This window comes from Sorex fumeus, unplaced genomic scaffold, assembly GCF_029834395.1.
Source record: "Sorex fumeus unplaced genomic scaffold, SorFum_2.1 ptg000063l, whole genome shotgun sequence".
NCBI lineage: Eukaryota > Metazoa > Chordata > Mammalia > Eulipotyphla > Soricidae > Sorex > Sorex fumeus.
Window position 1 is genome coordinate 14,103,941 of NW_026606120.1, and position 24,714 is coordinate 14,128,654.

General features: G+C 51.0%; 1 protein-coding gene across 1 annotated transcript in view; it reads right to left on the reverse strand.

The window, feature by feature from the left end:
* Window positions 1-892: 892 nt before the first annotated feature.
* IPPK (inositol-pentakisphosphate 2-kinase) overlaps window positions 893-24,714 on the reverse strand; it is a 40,371-nt gene continuing 16,549 nt past the window's right edge. Inside the window, exons 6-13 of the mRNA XM_056126651.1 lie at window positions 23,034-23,123; window positions 21,271-21,329; window positions 20,481-20,553; window positions 18,918-19,197; window positions 17,208-17,358; window positions 16,515-16,617; window positions 4,975-5,054; window positions 893-2,419 (exon numbers count right to left, since the gene is read on the reverse strand). Of these exons, the coding sequence (XP_055982626.1) occupies window positions 2,194-2,419; window positions 4,975-5,054; window positions 16,515-16,617; window positions 17,208-17,358; window positions 18,918-19,197; window positions 20,481-20,553; window positions 21,271-21,329; window positions 23,034-23,123 (1,062 nt within the window). The 3' untranslated portion in view covers window positions 893-2,193. The remainder of the gene's footprint in view (window positions 2,420-4,974; window positions 5,055-16,514; window positions 16,618-17,207; window positions 17,359-18,917; window positions 19,198-20,480; window positions 20,554-21,270; window positions 21,330-23,033; window positions 23,124-24,714) is intronic.

The window sequence follows — 24,714 nt, forward strand, 5'->3', positions numbered from 1 at the left end:
CGTGACATGTAAAATAAATACAGCTCATTACAAAACGCCAGACAAGTGTCAAGTATAGTGGATGTTGTCAAATTAGACGGAACGTTGGGAAAAGAGCATGGGAATGGCCGGTCCCCCACATGTCTGAGTCGTCAGCCACTCGGTGCTCCTGGAGGCAAAACATTTCTGGAACGTGTTCCTCAGATGCCCAGGAGAGACGTGCCCTCATCCTCACCCACGTTGGGGCAGTAACGCTGGAAATTCCCTCCCTCTGATGTCACAAAACAACAGGGAGCAGCTGGCTTTTAAAATGTCATGTGGGGCAGGGGAAGAACCCAATAGTACAGGAGTTAAGGCACCTGTCTTACATGTGGCAAACTCGGGTTTGATCCCTGGCACCACACAAGGTTCCCCAAGTTTGCCAGGAGTGACCTCTGAGCACCACTGGGTATACATTCCCCTGCCCCGCAAAAAAATCACGAAGCAGCAAAGATCACTGTCCATCCACAGTTCACAGGTGCCACAGCCTTGGTTCACAGGTGCCTAGTCCTCCACGCCCAAGAAACTGTCCCCGTGCTGAAGTCCTCCCACAGGTAAGGGCAGCACTGGCCCTGGGACCCATTCCCAAGCCACCAGTCCTGTCCGACACTCAGAAGGATGGGGGCTAGGGGCTAAGTCGAACCATCAGCAGGGGGTGCTCTCCTACCTTCTATCCTGTAAATGCTTCTTCGTCTCCCCAGCTGCGGACAGCGGAGGGGGCCCCCACAGCCTAACCCACCTACCTCCTCGCACAGACACAAGGTTGTGGGGTTCACTCACGGAGCCCCCGACCCCAATGCAGCCTCGCAGTCTGAGGCACCTCTGAGTTTCCGGGAAGAAGTCATGAAGGCAGAATAAATTCTAAAAGAGCTGGTTTGATTCAAATGAGTGTAATTCAAGTTATCACAAAAAATTTTCCCACAAAGATTTACAATCAGCAAAATAGTCTCCTTTTTCATGTGGCATTTTTCATACAGTTCCATGGTTTCACTTATATAATATTACATTACAGTAAGCCTTCATTAGCCCCTCAAAACGATGATATAAATAATCAGTCTGTACAACCTACTGTAGAATAAAAAAACTAAAGCCAAGATTCCCAACAGTTTTCATAGCAGCTGGGCACCCGCAGTGACCCCAACAAGACCCTCTTGGTGCCAGCCGGGAGATGCTCCTCTGTGGAAGCAGGGTCTTGGCGGCCCTGCTGGCGACGCGGCCCGGCACCACACAAGGCCCAGACACAGAGCGTGTCTGCGGGACAAAGGGAGGAACGGGGCCATGGAGGAGGAAGAGAGATGCCAGCTCAGACGGGTTCCCTTGCCACCAGGCACACGCAACACACACACACACACACACACACACACACACACACACACAGAGCCAGGAAACGCAGCGCTGCCAGGAATGGCCACCCCGTGATGCCCACCCTGGGCACAGCCGCAGCTCTGCTTCCAGATCCACAGCAGCAAAGTCCGGGTGGGAAAGAACCCTCGTCCCCAGCATATTAGAAAATCATTCAGAGGGGGCGAAAAAAAAAGTTGTGGCCCCCATGAGTGGCATCATCCTTCCCCAAGTCCCGACCTGATTCCGAGTCCCTTGCCGACCCCAGCAGTGGGCGGGGGACCTCCCCGGGGAAGCCCCATCCACACTGCCCAGAACCAAGTGCCTATCGGCCACCCAGCCCACACACCACAGCACAGGAAGGCCTGGGCCCGAGCTCCGTGAGTGGGCAAGTCACTCGACCCCCTGGGAACATTCCAGTAGTCGCCATGTTTGCTCACACGCTCCAACTTTAAGGTGTGTGTGATGATTCAAGTGTTCTGTGAGGAGCCTGCTGGCGGGAGATGCAAACCTTGAGTCTCATTGTAAGGCTTTTTCTTTTTTTCTTTTTGCATTAGAGAATTAGACATGAGCCCTGGCTGGGAAGGAAGAACTGCCCAGAACGTTTCCCCGGGGTCTGATGAAAACCCCATTTAAGGAAAAGAGAGGCAGCTGAGGCCCACGGCTCACGAGCCATAGCCCAGGTTCTGGAAGGCATTGCGAGCGCTCTTCCAATCCGTGTGCCGGGGGGTTAGAGAACATTCATAGGCCAAAGTCATCCAAGACAACAGCACATCACTCTATCATTCAACCTTCACATTCTAGGTTCAAGTTTCTGAGACACGACGGGGAGAGTTAGACCTTATGCAGGACCAACGTGCAATCTTCACTGTCCTTGAACCTTGCCGCCCGCACGGGCCCGTCTTTGGCGTGTACAGTCTTTGAGTAGTAGCTGACGATCTTGCCGTCCAGCATGTACTGGTGAGGGATGCTCTCGTAGGGCTTGAGGTCAAGGTCCAAGACAGACACGGAGAAGGCGAACCGGGATCTCGACGAGGGGACGATGGGCCTCTGCTCGGGGCTGCAAGGGAAAAAGCGATCTCAGAAGGTGCTGGCAGCCGCCACACCGGGCGACACAAGAGTTAAAAGAAGCGGGGGAAGATGGAAAAGCAATTTTGTCAAACACACAGTTGATACGCCCCATCTCCCAGTGCTATAAACAAATGCTGAGAAAGTCACTTAATCACGAGCCAAGGATTACAAAACCCAAGGAGAGGAAGACGGAAGATCTGGCCACCCATCAGCCCGAGCAGACAAGACGTCGGGAACAGACGCTCTTTATTCGCCTCGTGCCCTGTTGGAGGAAAAACTTGTGTGTTTTGTTTTTCGCATTTGGAGGGAGACTAGTTTTGAGTTTTAGTCCTAAATCTTCTCTACAGTGTTCTATATTTTTAGGTGTGTTTGCTTGTGTTTTCTTAACAATGGAATGACTAAATCAGATGTTGAGAACCAAATTTGAATTTGATGGGCAGCATGTCGGGGAGGTGCTGGTGGTGCCACTTGGCACCTGGGCGATGCAGATAAGGAGGGGTTAAGGAATATCTGATTATGCTAACACACACCACAGCCTCTGCTTCAATCAATCACTGTGAACTCTAGGCAGCCTGACAGAAGCATTCCAGGAATCTTGGTTTCCCCATACTTATATTCTCCGACATCTAGAAAACTTAAAAAATAAAATAAAGGAAACATCCATTCCCAAAGCCCCTGCCTTGAAGAGTGTGACCTAAAAAACAAAACAAAAACAAAAACAAAAGAACCAGCCCACAGGCCCAGGGGAACAGAGTAAATAGACAGAAGGGAGACCAGAAGAGGCTTCGAGCAGCAAGAGAAGGACCCACCGCCCCAGACTGGCAGGAACAGCCTGGGGCCAGCCCTGGGGCAAAGTCTGGCCTTGAGTCCGGGGCCCAGTGTTTGTGGCTCCCAAACAACCCTTCTCCTCTCCATGCGGCCACCTTGGTCACGTGCCCTGGCCCTCTGGGAGGCGCTTCAGATGAAGACCAGGAGGAGCCAGCTGCAGTGACAGGAGTGGCCTGGTGAAAAAAACAGAAATGACGGCAGATGGGAGCGTCGGGAGCCTGAGACCCCCAGGGCCCCCTGGAGGGCCTGAGCCCAGCAGGCCCCGCTTTTCCTTCTCTTCAGAACCCTCAGAAAAGTTCTTAAAAGCCGAATTTTCTTTGAGATCTCATTCCTCTTCAGCTCAGTCACAACTTTCCATTTCTGGTTTTTCAGGGGCTTTTTGTTGTTGTCTGGGGGTCATACCCAGCAAGGCTCAGGAGTTACTCCTGGCGGTGCTCTGGGATCGAACCCACGTTGGCTATGTGCAAGGCAAGTGCCCTATCTGCTGTACTATCTCTCCAACCCAGAACTTCTCATTTCTGTTTAACGCTCCCAGAATCTAAAATTCCTGTCAAACCAGAAAGGGATTTCCAACACAAAGCTGATACAGCCACACAGTAAACACCTTTTTGTTTTGTTTTGTTTTGGGGCCATACTCCAAGGTGCTCAGGGCTTACTCTTCACTCTGTGCTCTAGGTTCAGGAACCATGTAAGATGCCAGGGATTGAAGCCATGTGCAAGGCAAATGCCCTACCTTCTATACTATCATTCCGGCCCTAAACATCTTTAGATTAGCGTTAAGCATCAATGCTTTTGAGACACCTTCTCTGCCCATCTTTTGTCTTTCACCTGTGCTATCCTTCAAGTAAATGCATGTTTGTCAGTACATTTCTTCCTACACGGTCAAATGTGCTGCTGAGGCCACGGGAGAGTGCCCTGGATAAACTGCGATCAAGCAAGCCATGGCAGTACTGGAACTAGTCACTGTCACTGTCCTCCCATTGTTCATCGATTTGCTCGAGCGAGCTCAGTAACGTCTCCATTGGAGACTTTGTTGTTACTGTGTTTGGCATATCAAATACGTCACGGGGAGCTTGCCAGGCTCTGCTGTGTGGGCAAGATACTCTTGGTAGCTGGCAGGGCTCTCCGAGAGGGGCGGAGGAATCGAACTCAGGTCGATTTACTTAGACCTCCTTGAACTTAGACAAATCAAAAATTAGACAAATCAAAAATGTTGGCTGCGTGCAAGGCAAACACCCTACCGCTGTGCTATCGCTCCAGCCGACTGGGACTAAACAACTGGAATTTCATTCCGTTGGACTTAGGGGTCATGAAGGAAGCTTTTTTGGGGCCAGAGAGAGCACAGTGGGGAGGGCACTTGCCTTGTATGTGGCAGATCTGAGCTCTATCACCGGAGCCCCCAATAGTCCCCTAGTCCCATGAGCGTGCAGAGGCAGGAGTAAGCCCTGAGCACCACCAGGTGTTCTGCCCCCCACACCACCCCCCGCCAAAGCAAAAAGACTGAGTCATCTTCAGTGGAACTGAACAATTTTGGAAAGCCTTCCCTACAAATGTCTGGCTGAATGATAAGCTAAGATAAGCTGCCATCTTATTGGAGTCAAGCCTCCGTGCCTACACCAGATCCTATGCGCAGGGGCCTTGAACATGGGAAGGCCAGCACTGGGGTCCACGTACATGCTTGAGGGTCAAGGACATGGCTGGTGGCCACCGCCTCACCTGGCATCCTGCAGGCAGGGTGAGAGAACGATCATGATGGAGCAATCCTTCGCAGTCATGGCAACCCGGTACTGCTGGACCTGCAGGAAATAAGAGGTTAGCACAGCACGCCCTGGGCCCACCGCCCAAGGCCAGCTTGGCCCTCGCCCTCTTGTGGTCCTTAGCCCACGAACAACATTCCCAACAGGGGATGTGTGAATCATCTCCACAAACAGCACACAGAGCCATAACACAGCCACACGCAGAACGCTGCAGACAGAGGGCTCCAGGCTGTCTAGTGTCACAACTCACAGACGCGGACACGAACTCTGCCCTCCAGCTACCCTGTCACCAGCAGACCGCAGCCTGGATCTGATCCATGTCTGCCGATGCCACGTTACAATCAGACGTAGATCTGAAGGTACCAGGGGGATGATACCACCACAAGGACCACCAACTCATAAAGCCAGGTGTGCTTATGTGGGCAAGTCATAGACACAGGAAGAAACCCACACCAACCCTCTCATGCCAAGGGATATCCTCCCTTTCCTCCTTGAACTTAGACAAATCAAAAAAATTTTTTTTACTCTGGGTAGCTCTCACTTTGGGGCGGGGACTCGAGGGAGAGGGAGGCTCCAGAGATTCTTGGCCAGCTGGGCCGATGGTTCGAGGTGAAGGCCCAAGGCTGTGTGATAATCAGGCCCTGAGGTGTCTGGATGACCCGGGCCACCCCTTCAGCCAATAGGGGCCATGTCTGGTGATGCACAGAAGACCAAGTGGTGCCCAGAGTCCAGCCAGGGAAAACCAAATGCCAAGCAAGTGTCTTACCCACTGCACTGTCTGTCCAGCCACTAAACCGTTCTCAATAGAACAATCTAATTCCAACAGGAAAGAGCCCCCAGCACCCCAGCTTCAGCTGATGACAGATCACCTCTTGCCTTCCTATCAGTCGCTGCCCTACAGGGCTCTGGGAGCCAGCATTAGAAGCCACATCAAGGTGCTACCACAGACAGAACTCACCCCATTACCTCAGGCCTGAGCGCCCTTAGAAGACCTGCAGGAAGCTACATTTTACTCAAGATGCAGCAAAGAAATTGGGTATTTGGGACAATATTTTAAAAAAAAAAGTACAAAAGAAGTGGGGATAAGTATGATTTTTTTAAAAAATCAAAAACGAACCAGAGCGAGAGTACAGCAGCAGGTAGGGCATTTGCCTGGCATCCCATATGGTACCATGAGCACAGCCAGGTGCAATTCATGAGGGCAGAGCCAAGAGTTACCCCTGAGCATCTCTGGGTGTGAATTAAAAAGGCAAGAATAAACAAATAATAAAAACATATGATAACCTGAGGACTGTGGCTCACTGGTGGAGTACTTGCCTTGCTTGCATGTGGACCTGGCTTCAATCCCGGCACCGCAAAATAATAGATACATAAAATATTATCATGTCCTAATCTGCAAGACACAAAACCCAGAACCATAAACAATTGGCAGGGTCTCGATGCCTAAGAATGAAGAGGGAAACGACCACAAAGTACTTGTTATATGGAAAGTCAAAGGTGAAAGACAAGTGGAAGGATGTGAGGAAATGATGCACAATGTGTAGCAATCGACACTGGGAATACAGGAAGCATGATATCATAGTGGGAAAACATACATAAGGACCAAACAGTCAATGAATATAGCAAATCCTCACTGAACATTGCAGATAAGGGTTAGTGGGTAAGGGTCTGTAGATAGGGTTACACTTAAAGCATCAGCCAGGACTGCTTTCCTCCTCATCAACTTTACCAAAAAAAAAAATATATATATATATATATGTGGAAAGAAATATTTTGGGGGCATGGGGGGGAGGGCACTGGGTCACACCCAGCAGTGCTCAGGGCTTATTCCTGACTCTGTGCTCCTGAGCTCACTTCTGGCAGGCGGCACCATATGCGGTACCAGGGATCAAACCCTGGTTTGCCACATGCAAGGCAAGTTCCCTACCCACTGAATTATCACTCCAGCTCGAAAAGTGAAGATACTTTACTCAAGGTCCTACATGTGTAAGAAAAATATCTGGTCTGCCTGGAGCTCAATCATAAATATGTAACGTTGTAATGCACAGTGATTTTTAAAAATAGTAGGGTGCTTGCCTTACATGGGGCCAACCTGGGACATCCCCAGCACCCCATATGGTCCCCCAAGCACTGCAAGGAATAATTCCTGAGTGCAGAACCAGAAGTAACCCCTGAACACTGCTAGGTGTGGCCCGCCACCTCAAAAAAAAATGTTTTTTAATAATAAACATTTTATTTTTTAAGAACGAAAAAAAGAAAGAAGAGAAATGTTCACCCTTAATACTTATTATTCTGTGGTAGTTAGGCACTGCATACCACTAGCTTAGCACTACTATCAGAGCCATACTAATCTTGGCAATACCAACTATATGAACTGTTTTCTCATCTGAAGGGCAGAAGGACCATCCTGTTCAACTGCCTACATCAGACAGAAACTGCTCCAGACAGGAAGTGAAAGGGTGTGAAAGCTTTCTCTTCCTGGATGCAGGCCTGTCCCAGGTACTCTCCCAATTGCTGAGGTGAGCGTGGCAATATTTGAGAAATACCTACAGGTCAGCGAGAGGTACTCTGAACCACCTGTAGGGCTGGGGGACAAGCCTAGGAATTCCTCTCTGGGCCACTTCCCCAGATGCATCACCAGATATTTTAAGGAAGGAATCAAAAGCCTATTCGGAAGTAAAGTTCCATTTCCCTGTGCCAGACACTCAAACTGGCATCAGCCTAAGATGGTACCTGTTTGCTCATGCTTCTCAGGCCTCAACTTATTTCTAAAATAACTGGACAAAAAAAATCTGTGACAAACAAGGAAAAAAAAAGAAGTGTAAAACATGAATAAAAATCAGCAAATAAGAGAGAGGAAAAAAGGCTGGATAGTGCAGCAGGTAGGGGGCTTGCCTTGCATGTAGCTGACCTGGATTCTATACCCGGCACACCATATGAGTACTGCCAGGAGTAATTTCTGAGTGCAGAGCTTGGAGTGACCCCTGAGAATCGCCAGCTACGGGTACCTCCCCCACCCCACCCCAAAAAAATAAAAACAGAAAAGGAAATAGAAACTGCAAGAATTAGTAATTAATCAGATAAATGTCTCTCTGCTCAAAAAAGACAAAATTTGAGAATTGCCAAGAACTGTCTATAAAATAAAGTGTTTGGGCTAGAGAGATAGTATAGCAGTTAAGTGCTTGTTCTGCATGCGGCCAACCCAGATCCAATCCCTGACATCACATATGGTCCCTGAATACCACCAGGAGTGATCCTTGGGCACAGGGCCAGGTATAAGCCCTACACACTGCCAGGTGTGGCTCAAGCAAACAAACCAACAAAAATCTGGGTCCAGAGAAGAAAGTGCAGGGATTAAAGCGTCTGCCTTGCACTCAGCTAATCCCAGTTAGATCTGACACTTAACAGGGTCCCCGGATCTCTGCCAGGTGCGATCCTTGAGCACAGAGCTAGGTAAGCACTCTGCATGTCCAGGTGTGCCACCTGCCATCCCCTCCCGAAACAAAGCTTTTGGGGGACCCAAAGTATGATTCAGAGAGAAAACACACACCTCGCATGTGTAAGACCCCACACGGGTTGTGGGCCCAGACAAGACAAAACTGAAAATCATTTAGAAAACCTAGAACTGAAAAATACAAAAATTAATTATCAATTGATTCAGTCATTTAGACAGAAAATTTTTTAAAAAACTGAACTGAGCAAAGAAACTAATATAGAAAGAAAGCTAGCATACGTCCAGAATGAGGCATGGGAAAAAAAAAACAGCTGGGAAATACCACAGAAAGGACATGAACTGCACACGAGTGACAGGCTGTGCCTGGGAGTCTGGGGGTAGGGCCTGGGCAGAAAGGCAAGGCCACAAGGTCTCCAAAGCTGCAGGGAGACATCACGCCACCAACTCAAGAAAGACTCCAAGATTCACATAAGTCACTAAAGGATCACTGAGGATGAATCGCCATGAGACCTTCACTCAGGCAGCGTTCAAGAGTGTCCTCCACCAAAAACAATACAGCCCCAGCAAGGCAGTTTTAACAGGCCAGGGCACAGTGAAGGACAATGCATGAGATAGTGAGGGAAAGTAAATGGATGCGTGCTGCCAGAATAATATCATCCCTTCTGGAGTTGAAAACAGGAGAATAGCAGTAAAGTAATAAGAACAATTTAATTATGGGGGCTGGAGAGATAGTACAGTGAGTGGGTAAGGCACTTGCTTTGCACACAGCCGATCAAGGTTCAATCCCCGGTATCCCATATGATCCCCAAGGTACCATCAGGAGTAACCCTGAACATTGCTGGTTGTGACCCAAAAAGCAAAAAACACCAAAAAAGCAAAACGTCAGGAGAAGAAAAACCAGTCAAAATTTAAATTTGGATTTTTTTTTAATGGCCTTAGGGCTAGAGCGATAGCACAGAGGGTAGGGCAGTTTGCCTTGCACGAGGCCGACCTGAATTGATTCCTCAGTCCCTCTCAAAGAGCCCGGCAAGCTACCAAGAGTATCCTGCCCACGTGGCAGAGCCTGGCAAACTACCCGTGGTATATTCAATATGCCAAAAAAATAACAAGTCTCACAATGGAAATGTTACTGGTGCCCACTCGAGCAAATCAATGAACAACAGGAGGGCTATAGGGCTACAATGCTTTAAAGACCTACCTAAAAAGATATCCAGTGCAAGTATTAATCAAAAGGATCTAGAAGTTAATATCAGACCATGAAAATTTACTTGTTCTTTCTTTGCTTTGGGGCCACACCTGGTGTTACTCCCAACTCTGCATATACAGATCACTCTTGGCAGGGCTCGGGGACCATATGGGATGCCAGGGATTGAACTCGGCCTGTTCACATGCAAGCCAAACACCTTACCAGCTGTGCAATTGCTCCAGCCCCATGTTCCTCCTTTTTTTCCAAACAATGTTTGCTAGTTAAATTTATGAGCACATATTTTGTACTTGGCTAGACTTATTGGATGTTTTCTTCGTTTTGATGCCATGGTAAGTGGAGCTGTTTCCATAATTCCATTTTTGGATTGACCACTGACAATGCATAGAAGCACAATATGTTTTTGTAGTTACATCTTATAGTCTGCAACTCAGCTCAAATACTGGGTGGTCTCCCTGAGATCCTGTCTGTGAGATCATCTGTGAATAGAGGTAGATGAGTTCTTTCTTTCTAGTTAGGATGTCTTTTATTTCTTTTTCTTGCTTAACTGCCCGGGCTGAGCCCTTTAGTACAATGCTAAATATAAATGGTTTGTATAAAATGGGACTATCTTATACTAAGAAGCTTCTGCACCTCAAAAGAAAATGACCAGGATACAAAAGACAGCCTACGGAATGGGAAAGGATATTCACCCAATACCCTTCTGATAAGGGGTTTATATCAAGGACATGCAAGGCACTGGTTGAATTCTACAAGAAAAAAGGCATCCAACCCCATCAGAAAATGGGAGCGATGAAATGAACAGAAACTTTCTCAAAGAAAAAAATCCAAATGGCCAAAAGGCACATGAAAAAATGCTCTTCGTCACTATTTATCAGGGAGATGCAGATCAAAGCAACAATGAGATATCATCTCACATCACAGAGACTGGCACAGACCCAAAAGAACAAAAGCAATCAGCGTTGGCATGGATGTGGGGAGAAAGAAACTCTCCTTCACTGTTGGTGGGAATGCCGACTGGTCTAGCCTTTATGGAAAACAATATGGATGTTTCTCAGAAAACTAGAAATCGAGCTTCTATTTGACCCAGCAATACCACTTCTGGGAATATCCCGGGGGCACAAAAACACAGCTGAAACACCATCTGCACTCCTATGTTCATCGCAGCACCATTCACCATAGCCAGAATCTGGAAACAACCTGAGTGCCCAAGAACAGACGAATGAATAACGAAACTATGGCTCATCTACACAATGGAATGCAGCTGTCAGGAAAAATGAAGTCATGAAATCTGCCTACAAATGGATGGACATGGAGAGTATCATGCTGAGTGAATTGAGTCAGAAGGAGAGGAATAGATATAGAATGACTGCATTCATTTGTGATATGTAAAAAATATATATAGAAGAAGATTAATATCCATGGCCAGGGAAAACAGGGGTTAGGAGGACTGGTCAATGGTTGGGACTAAGTGTGTGTGTGTGTGGGGGGGGGGGGGCTGAGGTAACTAAGATAGAGAAGAGACAAGTATGACAATAATAGCTGGGAATGATCACACTGGACGACAGGATCTGAGGGTTAAAAGTAGGTAAAGGGATATTCTTTTTTTTTTGCTTTTTGGGTCACACCTGGCGATGCACAGGGGTTACTCCTGGCGGTGCTCAGGGGACCATATGGGATACTGGGAATTGAACCCAGGTTGGCCGCGTGCAAGGCAAACGCCCTACCCGCTGTGCTATCTCTCCAGCCCCAAAGGGATATAGATAGCTTTTCAGGATCAATATTACAAACCACAATGCCCAAAAGGGGGCGTGGGGGGGGGGGGAGAGAGAGAGAGAGAGAGAGAGAAACCTGCCATAGAAGCAGGTAGGGGGTGGAGGGTGGGAGGTGATGGGAGGGAACCTGGGGACATTGGTGCTGGGGAATGTACACTGGTGGAGGGATGGGTGTTGAAATACTGTGTGACTAAAATCCAATCATGAGTAGCTTTTAAGGGTATATCTCACAGTGATTCAATAAACAAAGTTTTTAAAAAATAAAGAAAAGGGAAAATCAATGAACGATTTGTATAGATAGCCATCCCTGACAAGTTTCTGGTCTTTCTTATAGAGAGGAAGGTCAGTCTTGGGCAGTTATATGTGATGTTAGCTGTGGGCATTACACAGCTGTCTTTTATCATGTGGGGGAAGTTCCCCTCTCAAACCGGTTTAGGTTTGGGTTTTTTGTTGTGGTAGTGGTTCTTGTTTTTTCGATCATGAAAGGATGCTGGATTCTGTGAAATGTCTTTTCTGTGTCCATAGATTATCATGTTACTATTTTATGGCTATGTTTCATGACCTTATTTTTGTTGAATGTTTAAACCACCCTGGGTAACTCCCACTTGGTAGAGCATACTGCCGCAGTCAACCTACTCTTTGATTTTAGATGTCAGTGGGATCTTTATAAGATTCCATTTAATGGACTGGTGCCTGTGCCTTGCACAAGGAGCCCAGAGATCCAGCAGCAGCACTGCATGGTCTCCCGTGGCCCAAGAACCACTGCAGTGACCCCCCACCTCCCCCGCCAAGCACTGAACTGGGAGTAGCCCAAGCAGTGGCCCCAAAACAAAAACATTTTTCATTTTAAAAGTGTTCGGGGGGGGGGGCAAAGCCATAGTACAACAAACAGGGCATTTGCCTTGCACACAGTCAACCTGGGTTCAATCACTGGCATCCCAGATGGGTCCCCAAGCACCACCAGGAACCATCTACGAGCTGGTTCTGACTATGGCAGAGCCAGGAGTCAGCCAAATGTAGCCAAAAACAAACAAAAGACAACAACTCCAAAAAATGGTCCTTGTGGATCTATGGGTGTGCAATTGACTTTGCTCTTTTGCCTGTCAGCCTTACTGAGTAACTTAATCTCACTTTGTTTCTTTTTGTTCCTTTAAACTTTATTACAGTTATTTTGTGACTCTATGTCAAAACTTTTACTTCCAAACTCAAAGATATTTTGCTACTAAGTAAATTGTTTGTTTACAGGATTCTGTCTTTGGTTTCATTCATTTTTTTTAAATATATAACCATCATCATAAAAGGAAGTTCCCTTTTATTTTTATCATTATAAAAATGACAACACTGTATGATTTCTATCATTATATTCTCACCCAGATAGTACTTCCGGCCGGGCATGTGTGCTATGTGTGCATGGAACGGGATCAGCCTATACAGGGTAGCCCTTAACCACTAATACTATCTGACCAGTCCCAGAAAGTTCCCTTTTATTCCTGGCTTTTTAAGACCCAAGATCCTCCACCAAGAACCCCATTACTCCCAGTCTACATCAACACCCCCCACTCGTTTTCCTCCACTGTGTAATCCATAATCCAGGTCTAAGGGCTCGTCGTCATATGAAAAGGTCTTTTTCCTCGTTTTGTCTGTCTGTAGACAAAGATGAATGAGGCCATGAGCATTTGTCCTTTTCCCACTGGATTATTTCACACAGCACAACAGCAGAGCCAGGAGTCCCACCCAGGGTGCGGCAACCAGCATGCTCTTCTCTTCTCTCTCAGTGCCACAGGATGCCCCTGTGTGCCCCTGTCGTCAGGCCCTGGGTTGTCTCCATTCCCTGGCTACAGTAATAGTCCTTTTCTTTTATGTATTCGTTAGGGCCAAAGTTCCCTTGTGGTCAAGAACCCTCCTGGGGTCCTCTGGAATCTGGTGAAATTGCTTTGGATACTTAAGAATGTGTTTTAAAGTGCTCTATAGATTTTTTTAAATGATGACTGCACTTTTAAAGGCATCTTAAGGTTTTGAGACCAGCGGTTCATATCTACCCCTATCTCAAATTGACTGTACTGCCGGATCCTCAATAATAACCTTTACTTTTTTTTTTTGCTTTTTGCTTTTGGGTCATACATGATCGTGCTCAGGGCTTACTCCTGGCTCTGCACTCAGGGATATCACTCCTGGTGGTGTTCTGGGGTCTATATCGAATGCCGAGGATTGAACTCAGGTTGGCCGCATGCAAGGCTTTAACTGCTGTACTCTCTCTCCAGCCCCTCTACTTACTTTTTAAAATTTTGGTGGGGGGAGGGGGTTTGGCCACAGCTGGTAGTGCTTAGAGCTTTCTCCCAACCACCAGGAATCACTTCTAGTGGTTCATGCAGTACCACATACAGTCCTGGGATCAAACCAAAGAGACCCATGAGAAAGGTAAGCACCTTATCCACGGAATTACATCAACTTGTTCTTTAAGAAAGATGTTTTGAAAATCTATGTAATAATTATGGATTTATTTGTGTTTATTTTGAGGCTTGTTAGATACCTGAAACACCATTTGTATCACTTCAGTGGTGGGGGGGGGGGGGAGAGAAGGAGGGGTTCTACTGTTATTTCTGATTTTCAAGTATTTCTGGCAGTAATTTCTACCTTTAAATTTCCACTGTCAAGATGAAGAGATCAGACAGTGGACAGAGCATTTGCCTTGCACGCAGCTGACCCAGGTTCAATTCCTGTCACTACAGATGGTCGTTCCCCTGAGCACTCTGAGCCAAAGTGAACAATTAATGAAGGAACAAATGATAACTATCCCATTTGAAAAATAAAAGATCAGATGCCTTACCAATGGCCACACCCTTAAACACGTCCACACATTCACCATAGTCCCTGCCTGGATTGTTCCTGGGCCTGAACAGACAGCGCAGGGTACAGAGCCCGACCATGCACGTGGTCAGAGAATCAGACACCCAGTGTCACCACACACGCCATGTGCGATCCCCAAACCTCCACCGTGTAAGACTAGTAGCTCTGCCGTCTGTGTTCCTGGCACCAACAGCAATCCCCACCAGCCTGCAGACGCAAGCACCATGCCCACGGGCTCAGGCCCTGGGTGCAATAGCACCCCAATGCTGCAGGAGCCCCGACAGAGCCAGGAACCCCGACCTGCTGCGTGGCTCCAACAGAGGAAGGGCAGGGGGAGGGAACTGAAAAGGAATTCCATTTCCATTTGGCTTCTCAAATTCTCTCTTTGGTTTTTTTTGTTTTGTTTTGTTTTTTTGTTTTTTGCTCACACCCTGTTGTGCTCAGGGCTTACTCTCGGCTCTGTACTCAGGGATCACTCACATGGAGTGTTAGGTTGGCTACATGAACGGAGAGTGCCCTGCCAACTATATTATCATTCTGCCCCCTCATTGACAATTTGTTTTTTTTTTTTTGGGGGGGGGGTGGTTTACTTGGTTCACACCCGGCAATGCTCAGAGATTAATCCCAGCTCTATACTCAAGAATTACTCCTGGCAGTGGTGGGGAACCACATGGGATGCTAGGGACAGAACCCGGGTTGGCAACATGCCAGGCAAACGCCCTCCCACTGTATCACGCCAGCCCCTAGTTGACAATTTTGAAGTGGACCTTTGCCCTCCACCTTGAAAACCCAACAGCAGCCAAAGAGGCTAACTGCCCACACGCGGGAAGCACAGACAGGGCGAGGGCGAGGGCCAGGGCCAGGGCACGACACCAGAAGGTCAGTGCTTGGTGTCTACTTTTTAATCACTGTGACCCCAGAAAACCACGCTTCCTTAACCATTTCTAGTAAAAACCTCAGGAGCCCAGTGATGCCATGGAGCCCTCTCAGAATAACACTCTGTAGCACTGTCCTCCCGATGTTCATCGATTTGCTCGAGCGGACCCAGTAACGTCTCCATTTTAAGACTTCTTGTTACTGTGTTTGGCATATCGAATATGTCACAGGTAGCTTGCCAGGCTTTGCCGTGCGGGCGAGATACTCTCAGTAGCTTGCCAGGCTCTCCGGGAGGGGCGGAGGAATCAAACCTGGCTCGGCCAGACCGGCCGCGCGCAAGGCAAATGCCCTACCGCTGTGCTATCGCTCCAGCCTGTTTAACACTCTAAAGACATAAAATAAAAAGCAGTATGATCATGTCAAATACTCATTTAGCCCCAGTGCCAAACACTGAACTCATGGCCTTGCACTGTTAAGATATACATTCTAATGCTAAAAGATTTCTAAAATCAAAGGCATTACACAGGACTATATATAATGAGGCCTTGGTAAAAATAAACATGCTGCCATACTGCTGTGTGCAGTGATGACGGTATAAGAAAACACCCATTTCCTCTTAGAGCAAAGTAGAGGACCCTGATGGTCACTGGCAGTTGTAGCTACATTTCTAATGGGAAGAAAAGCTAAATTCCAACTTGAGGTTACTGAAACAAATTATGTAATCTTGGAGGTTGGAGAGATAGCACAGTGTAAGGCCTTGGCCTTGTAAGCAGCTGATTCAGGCTTGGTCCCAGCACCCCACAGGGCCCCCTGAGCCCTGCTAGGAGGAATGCCTGAGCACAGAGTCAGGAGTCAGTCTTGAGCACCACAGGGGAGGGCACAAAATTTTTTTAAAAACCCTTTTTGAAAAAAGAGAAGCTATGTAACTTCTTTCTACTCTGGTTTATGAAGCCTCTGAATGCCCTGATTTCCCGAACAGCAAAGGAAAGAACAAGATCGGGGTTTTTCCCTAAGAGATTTTCCCAGGCTGCCCTCTGGCCTGAATTCTGGGGGAAGGAAGCCGCCGCCCACACAGAATTCCTCCCAAGGCAACTGAGATGGTCCCGGCACCAGGGAAAGGGCTGGGCCCGGGTGGGTGGGCGGGCGCCTGAGTGAACCAAGGGAAGTCCAGTCTGAAAGCGGAGGTCACATACCATCGTTCCATCCAGCTAACTAGAAACCTGAGCCTTTTCTTTTCAATCCCAGATTTGCTTCTTTAGCCATCAGAGACAGGTAGTTGAAAACAACATATCTCAGAGCAAGGCTCAGGTTGGACTTAGGAACTTCTGGAACGTTCTGCCCACCTTTGTCAAAGCGAAGGCCACGGTCCCATCATCCTCAGTGGAGAAGTCGAGCAGCTTCTGGTAAAACGCTTCATTATAAGGCCCATCTATCTGCAACGCTTCTCTGCACAAGAGAAACACATAGGGAAAAAAATAGTGACAAACGTGCTGGGAAATGTTCCCGAGATGGCCAACAATAACAGACACACATCTGGTTTGAGGGGCGCCGTCAGACCCACCATGTCCCAGGGCTAACCTCCTTCCCAAAGACTCAGAGTTTCCAGCAGAACGCGGCCCAGCCAAGACCCAGGCGGGGGCTGCTAAGGACGGGGCGAGGCGGGGAGGGAGATGCTGCAGACCCTGGCTGCGTGGCCTGGGCGTGGAAGCCAGTGACCCTCCCCAATGCAGGACGGGGCGGGGGGTGGGGGGGTAGTGGAGGCAGCTGCGTGGCTGGCTGGGGCAGGCTCTGCCTGGCTAGAGCAGCTCAGACGCCCATGGAGCGCCACTGCCCCCTGCAGGCTCTGCCTGGACACAGGACACAGAACCACTGGCTCAGGGAATGGGCAGGAGCCTGGGGGTCTCCTTCAGTCACAGGATCCCTGGGTGACCCCAGGCAAGGGTTCACCCTCCTGAAAGCCTCCTGCCACCCAACACTGGGCACAGCCCTCGCCTAAGGCCATTCCTCCGGAGCATGGCCCAGGGGCCAGGTCTCACCTCTCCTCAGGAAATTCCTCCAGGTAGCGCTCTACCCGCCTGTACAGAGGGTAGAGGCCTTCGATGTCCAGCATGTCCAACATCTGCACCTGGAGAGTTTTGTACAGAAGACAGCCCTTCGGTAACCCCGACTGCTCTGGGGGGCATTTTCCTACCAAGGGAAAAGGAGAGGTGTTACTGGCACAGCCGGAAGAAGGTGTGTGGGGGGGATGGGGGGTGGAGAAGGAGGCATGGGGGGGGGGAGGCGGGGAGGGAGTGAGGGCCACTCCAGGGGCGAAGTGAGGGCTCACGTGGCCCTGCTCGCGCCTCTTCACCCCCTACAGCAGCCTCCAACTACCATCTAGGACCAGAGGGAGGAGTGGGCAAAGCGCACGACCCCCAGAGTTACAGGGAGGCCTCTGTGATCCGGCAGGGACTGCGTGGGGTCAAGGCCCCATAGACTGCGGTGAGGAGCAGTACGGGCCCGAGGGCTCAGCCCGCGGAGAGCAGAGGCACCAGGCAGCAGACCTGGGGCAGGGCAGGCTGCTGGCAAGAGCGAGCGAGGCAGCGCGTGAGGCACTGCAGGCCTGCATGGGCGCAGGCAGGAAAGTGAGACAAGGACCTGCCCTACAGGTGTCCCCTGGCCTGGCCACGTCCTTTCCAACACCGTCTCTATACTTGACGAGCACTCGGGGGCCCAAAAGAGGGATGGAACTTCATCAGAATGTTTAGGAATGATCACACCTTTGGCCCCAAGGAAACCCAATAAAAATTGATTTGTGCTAAGAAAATCTCAGCAGAGACAGAGGGTCAGTGACGGTGTCTGGGCAGCAAGGGTTCACCTTGCTGAAGGAGAGTGACACCCACACCCCACGTCACAGCCACGCCCGAGGACTAACGGAGCACCCAAGGGGGAATCAAACAAAATCTCTCGCCAACCTGCTGTGGGCACACAGCAGGACAGGATGTGGCTGCAGAGTCCAGTGGGAGGTGAGAAGGGTGCGAGGGGGCTGGAGCAATGGACAGCAGGGAGGGCGCTTGCCTTGCACATAGCCGACCCAGGATCAATCCTCAGAATCCTATTTGGTCCCCAGGGCACCGCCAGGAATGATCCCTGAGTGCAGAGCCAGGAATAACTCCTGAGCACTGCCAGGAGTGGCCAAAAAACCGAAGAAGAAAGAAAAGAAGGAAAGGTGCGAGGGAGGAGGCAGCCTGGACACCTGCAGCAAAGCTCTAGACAACTGCCGTGCTGTCCCCAGCAGGCCACCAAGTCTCAGCCAGAACATGGGCTCTAAAGGGAGGTGGCCCTGACCCCCTCACTCCACCCCCGGCCCATGTGCACACATCCCTCTACAAAGCACTGCCACCAACAGGCTGGCCCTGTGGGTCAGCCTCAGTCCCAAGCCATGCATGGTCAGAGAGCACGGGGACACGATGGTACAGAGAAGACACGCGTCAAATCCCAGAGGACACGGGCACAGGGGACAGGACCTCAGAGCAAGCCCGCCACACCTGAGACAGCATGCCTGCCCTGCAGGTGAGGGGCCCTGGGTTCGACCCCCGGAATTCCCAGGTGCTAGAAAAAAAATCCCACAAGCCCTCAACTGCTTCAAATGAGAAACACAGAGAGAGAAAGAGAAAGGGCAGCCTGGTTTGGGGGAGCCCCGATGAGGCCCACGAGGCCAGGAGCAGGGGCCCCGGCCCTTGTCTCCACCCTGAGCCCAGGCCTACCTTGGCGGCGCAGGCCCCTGCCGAACGGGCTGGCTTCACACACACTCGGGCCCCGCGGCCCAGGACCCGGCCAGAGCGAGCCGCGCCGACCCTTTTCGGAGCCGCTCAGCAGCACCCGCGTGATGACGCGCACCAACTCCCGGATCACGGCCCGCGTGCAGTGCGGTCCGCCTGCCAGCCCATTGGACGGGAAGAAGAAGGGCTTCAGGTGGTGGGCCAGCTCGCTCCAGTCGGCCACAGGGCTGCGCGAGTCTCGGCAGCCGTAAATCAGCTCACCGTTCTACAGGAGGGGAGAGGCGGCAGGTCAGGCTGGTCCAGACCCCACCACCCCCGGCCCGCTGGGCAGAGCCCACAGTTCACAGGTCCCCCGGCTGCCGCTGACCCTCAGGCAAATCCCCCTGGAAAGCAAAAGGAAGGAAAATCCTCACAAACTCAGAGGCAGAGCGTAGGCCTGACCTGTGAACACTCAGCACACCTGGGGTCTGGAGCAACTCCGCCACGGAGGGACCCCAGAGACCCCACCTCACACCCAAAGGCCAGTGAGGGCTAAATGGTGTTGGCTGACCCTAAGCTGAGTGGACAAAACTTCTGGGCAAGCAGGACATGGCAGGTCTGCAGCACCGGTGAGGGTCAGGCTGGGTGCAGGCTGGCCAGCAGGGGGTGGGGAGGGAGGTCGCCAGGTCACTGGTGGGCCAGTCTTGGTCTTGTTCTGTTTGGGGGCGCACACCCAACGAGGCTCAGAGCTTACTCCTGACTCTGTGCTCAGGATCACTTCTGGTGGTGCTCAGGGGATCACAGCTGGGTGGGCCGCGTGCAAGGCAAACGCCTGCCTGCTTGACTATGGCTCAGGGCCAGTCTCGGTCTTTAAACAAAGTCTTCCTCCTGCCTTCTAAAACTAATCCAACAAGCAGGCTTGAACTTTCCTCATGCATCTCAGGACAGGACAGTCAGGACAGGGACAGAGGCAGGGGTGAGGAGAGGAGGGGAGACTGGGGGGCTCCCGAGCACACGCTCACAAGCCCTAACCCTGCTCCTCATCTCCCCTTGCCGCTCTTGAGGCCTGAAGCCAGTAGAGGCCAGGTGACCCCAGGGCCACAACAGAGAGCCGGGAGAAAGTGACAGGCGCCTGAGCCAAAGGAGAATAGAGGTGATAGAGGGCTCGGTCGCCAAGGTGCCGGGACATGAGACTATCCACACGCAAGGCGATGCCCCTTCACAGCTTCCCTGCGCACGCTGGGAGGCAGCAGGCACGGGGCACTCCCACCCCACCCCAAGTCGCAGCTTCTGGTCCCACATCAAGCACATGGGCCGAGAAGACGCAGAGCGGGCTGGGACGCGGCAGCCTGAGTGAGGTCCCCTGACCTCAGGAGACGCAGAGTGCTGCTGCCCCATACCTCAGGGCTCACAGGAGGTGACCCTGGAGAGCAGACCTGGACAAGGACCCAGACAGCCTTGCGGAGGCAGCCTCAGCCCACGCAGCCCCACCTGCCGGGCCTCAGAGACCCGTGAGCAGGCCCAGAGCCGCAGTGCCTAAGCAACACACTCCCGGGAAGTCACTCTTACCTTAAATATCTTTAAGTTGTTCTGTGCCTCCTGTAACAGGCTTTTCAAGGCAAAGTGCATTCTCTGTTTGTTTCTGCAAGCAGAAAGGGTCACGCGTGGGGTTACCGGCAATCTCTCTGTCCCTTGCCATCACACGCCTGAGCTCCATCCAGGGACAGGCCCAGAGGCAAAAATTCAAGAGCCCCCAGGGTTCCTCTGCTGGACTGAGTAGCAGGGGCAGTGCCTGGCGCTGGCCCGGCCCCAGCCCCAACCCACTAGTCAAGCTGCTCCCTTGGGCTCACAGATCTCATGGGCATGTGGGAAACGGGGCACTGGGCTCCTCCTCCACCACTCGCCGGTCCAAGTCCAACACAGTCCTGGAGCAGCCAGAGACACGTGCACAGAGCGGCCCTGCCTTCAGGGAGACAGAGCACAGTGGGCTGGGCACTTCTCAGTCAGCGGGCCAGGCTGACCTCACAGGAGGGAAGCCCCAGTGCAGGAGGAAGCCCAGGGCCAACGCTGCATCCCAACCCTCACTCTCCCTGCTATAGTTTCCCGAGGCTAGAGCAGGAGTAGCTGCTGCCTCAGGTTTTCTTTCATCAGCCAACAGTGCAAAGCCTCCCTGCCAGGCCAACATCTGGGACACAGCTTAGCGCCCCAAGCATCAGCAAGGGGCATCTGTTCATGATCTTGGTCCCTGACACCTCCCCTCAGGTAGCCCTAGACTCCCACCTCACAGAAAACCTGCCACCTAAGAGAACCCCCCGCTCCCCACCCTGTGGAAGGAAGGAAAGATGGTTACGCCTCTTACCCTGAGTAGAGGTCTAGGGGGCAGTATTTGCTGACCTGCTTCCACTTCCCATTTGCCACCTGTAAGGAGGGATTAGGAGCTGTCAGTGACCACAATGACCACATAACTCAAACCACACCAGAGCCAGGGAGGATGTGGGACACGGACCCCCCCCCCCCCCCCGCCACTGCAAGGACACCCGCCAGCTCCAGCCTGTGCGAAGCAGCAGCAATGACATCGTATCACTGGGCCGAGTGGAAGCCCAGGGCCTGGCCCCAGCCGGCCCCCACCCAAGCACCCACTAGCCCAGCCGCTACTACCACAGTGCCCTGGCCGGGGCGAGGAGATGGCTCCAAGTCCGGGCATGTGCACTGTGTGCTGGAATGTCCCCCTCCCCCTGCCCCTGCCATCCCTGGCACTGCAGTCTCAAATATCCCACCAGGACCAAGGCTCATGTACCACCAAACATGGTACCCAAATCAAAAACAAACATGCCCCCTCTTCCCCCCTCCAAAATAAAGGACATGTCTCAAATTTGGGAATCAGATGATTTAACATTCTACCCACTGAGGTTGCGGTGAACAAGTAATTTCATGGCAATAAGAAAAAATGGCACATTTCACAACCACCTGCTGGTTTCTGGAAAGATTTTAAATACAGGTATTCTCTGACTTGGTAAATCTATGAGGGATAACATGGTCAAGACTTCACTGCTGGGGCCAGAGAGACAGCACAGCAGGCAGGACATTTGCCTTGCACGCCGCCAACCTGGGTTCCATCCCCAGCGTCCCATATGGTCCTCTGAGCACGCCAGGAGTGATTCCTGAGTGCAGAGCCAGGAGTAACCCCTGAGCATTGTTGAGGAGTAAGGCCTGAGCATCACATGGTGTGGCCCCAAAATCAAAAATAAGTAACACTGTAGCACTGTCCTCCCATTGTTCATCGATTTGCTCGAGTGGGCCCAGTAACGTCTCCACTGTGAGACTTCTTGTTACTGTGTTTGGCATATCAAATACATCATGGGGAGCATGCCAGGCTTTGCTATGTGGGCAAGATACTCTCGGTAGCTTGCCGGGCTCTCCGAGAGGGGCGGAGGAATCAAACTCCATGTCGGCTGCGTGCAAGGCAAATGCCCTACCACTGTGCTATCGCTCCAGCCCAAAAAATAAGTAAATAAATAAAAATAAAAGTACCCATATTCCCAGCAGCATCTTATGACAGTAGACAAAAGGTAGCGGCCACAAAGGCATCCACGGAGGACGGCCTTGGAGAAACCAATGGAGCTGGGTCATACACACTTAACAAGGAAGGGAACTCCAACCCACACTACGACATGGGTAGGACCTCTCAGGCACTGAGCTACATGAAACAGCAGTCCCAGGAGAAGAAACACAATGACTGCAGTCACACGGCTGTGACAGACTCGCACAGACTCACACAGCTGTCAGCGCGACAGAGGCTATGCAACAATGCTGAGGTGCTGGGTAGGCACACACACACACACACACACACACACACACACACACACCTGGATCACCACTGGGTGGGGTACCACTGGCCCAGCACTGGAAAGGACAAGCAGCACTGAGCCCCCACATTGCCACATCCACAGGAGTGGCCTGAGGGACCCCTAAGAACTACTTGAGAACTCACCCTCACCCCACTGCACTAAAAAAAAAAAGGAAGAAAAAAGTATATCCTAAATCTCCACATTTGCTTCGAGTCTCCTGTAACTAGACGGCTACACTGTGGCCCAGCCCCGAGGGGCTTCCCTCTGCCCTCACCTTGAGGTGCTGGTGCATGCAGTACCGGCAGACCCTGTGCTTCAGCTCGTGCGTGACATCACTGGAGAAAGGAATGAACCCGCATTTGGGCTGCAAGAGACAAGGGAAGAAGCATTAGGGAGAAATCACGGACCTGTGAACAAATGCTACTCTGGGGCCCCCACTCGGCCCCAGAGTCAATGGTTCCTCACCCACTCTCCCCCCGTCACTCCCTCAAACAGCCCCTGCAGTGAAGATGTCCCCACAACAAGAATACTTGCTGGGGAAAGGACAATGGTGACACTGCTGCTAGCTTGAAAAAGAAAGCCCATCCACATTCGCGACCTCTCATACTCTACATCACTGATGTACCAAGAGTAGCACACCACAGCTGGTGGGGGTTTGAATTAGAAGGCATCGGAACAACCTTCACAACCTTCACTTTCCTCTATACAAAATTAAATTACCTCAGTTCTGCTTTGAGGGCATGGTTTGGGATTTGGGGTGGGGGGACATTCGAAACATGGTGGTAGAAAGGTGCAGTGGTGGTGGGATTCGTGGTCGAGTATTAAATGCAATGAATAATTGTAGCACTGTAGCACTGCACTGTCCTCCTGTTGTTCATCGATTTGCTCGAGCAGGCCCAGTAACGTCCCCATTGTGAGACTTGCTGTTACTGTGTTTGGCATATCAAATACGTCACGGGGAGCTTGCCAGGCTTTGTCGTGCAGGCGAGATACTCTCAGCAGCTGGCCGGTCTCCGCCCCTCTCGGAGAGCCCGGCAAGCTACCAAGAGAATTATTGTAAACAACTTTATAAAAATCAAGTTAAAAAAAAAAAGGCCCAGGAAACAGAGGTCATGGGATCTCTCCAAGACAGTCATGGAGGGGCTAGAGCAATAACACAGCGGGTAGAGCGTTTGCCTTGCACACGGCCGACCCGGGTTCGATTCCCAGCATCCCATATGGTCCCCTGAGCACCACCAGGGGCAATTCCTGAGCGCAGAGCCAGGACTAACACCTGTGCATTGCCAGGTGTGACCCAAAAAGAAAAAAAAAAAAAAGACAGTCATGGAAACTGTGCCGTGGGATCTCTGTGCACTGCAGACCACGTTGCCCATCACATGTGAGCTGAGACACCCCCCTCTGGATGGGCACATGTGCTCAGAGTGAAGAGTGATTCATAAGTCACCATCACAGAGGTTTAGCATAAAGAAACAACTAGAAGCCTATGATGTGTGGGTACATGAAGCCAAACTTGTGACATGGAAAAGAAACCCAGTGGAATGGCTTCAAGCTGTCACCATCGGCCCTGGAAGACAGTGACACAGGACAGCTTTTACTACCTCTGCCACAGGACTCCCGGTCAGGGGACATCACAGCCTTGAGTCCCTGTGGGCCCCTGTGGTGGTCTCCTGGGTAGGACAGAATCAGGAGACCGGAGACCACTGTTTGTGTGTGTGTGTGTGTGTGTGTGTGTGTGTGTGTGCGTGCGCGTGTGGTGTGTCTATGGGGCAAGGGTGAGTGTGTCTCTGTGTTTGGGTATGCCTAGGGTGTATGGGGCATGGGGAGGAAGGTGTGTTTATGTGTGTGTGTGTGTGCCTGGATGTATGTGCGTGTGTGTATATAGGATTTGTGTGTGTCTGGAATCTGTGTGTGTGTGTGTGTGAGTGTGTGTGTGTGTGTCTGGAAGGCAGGGCTGT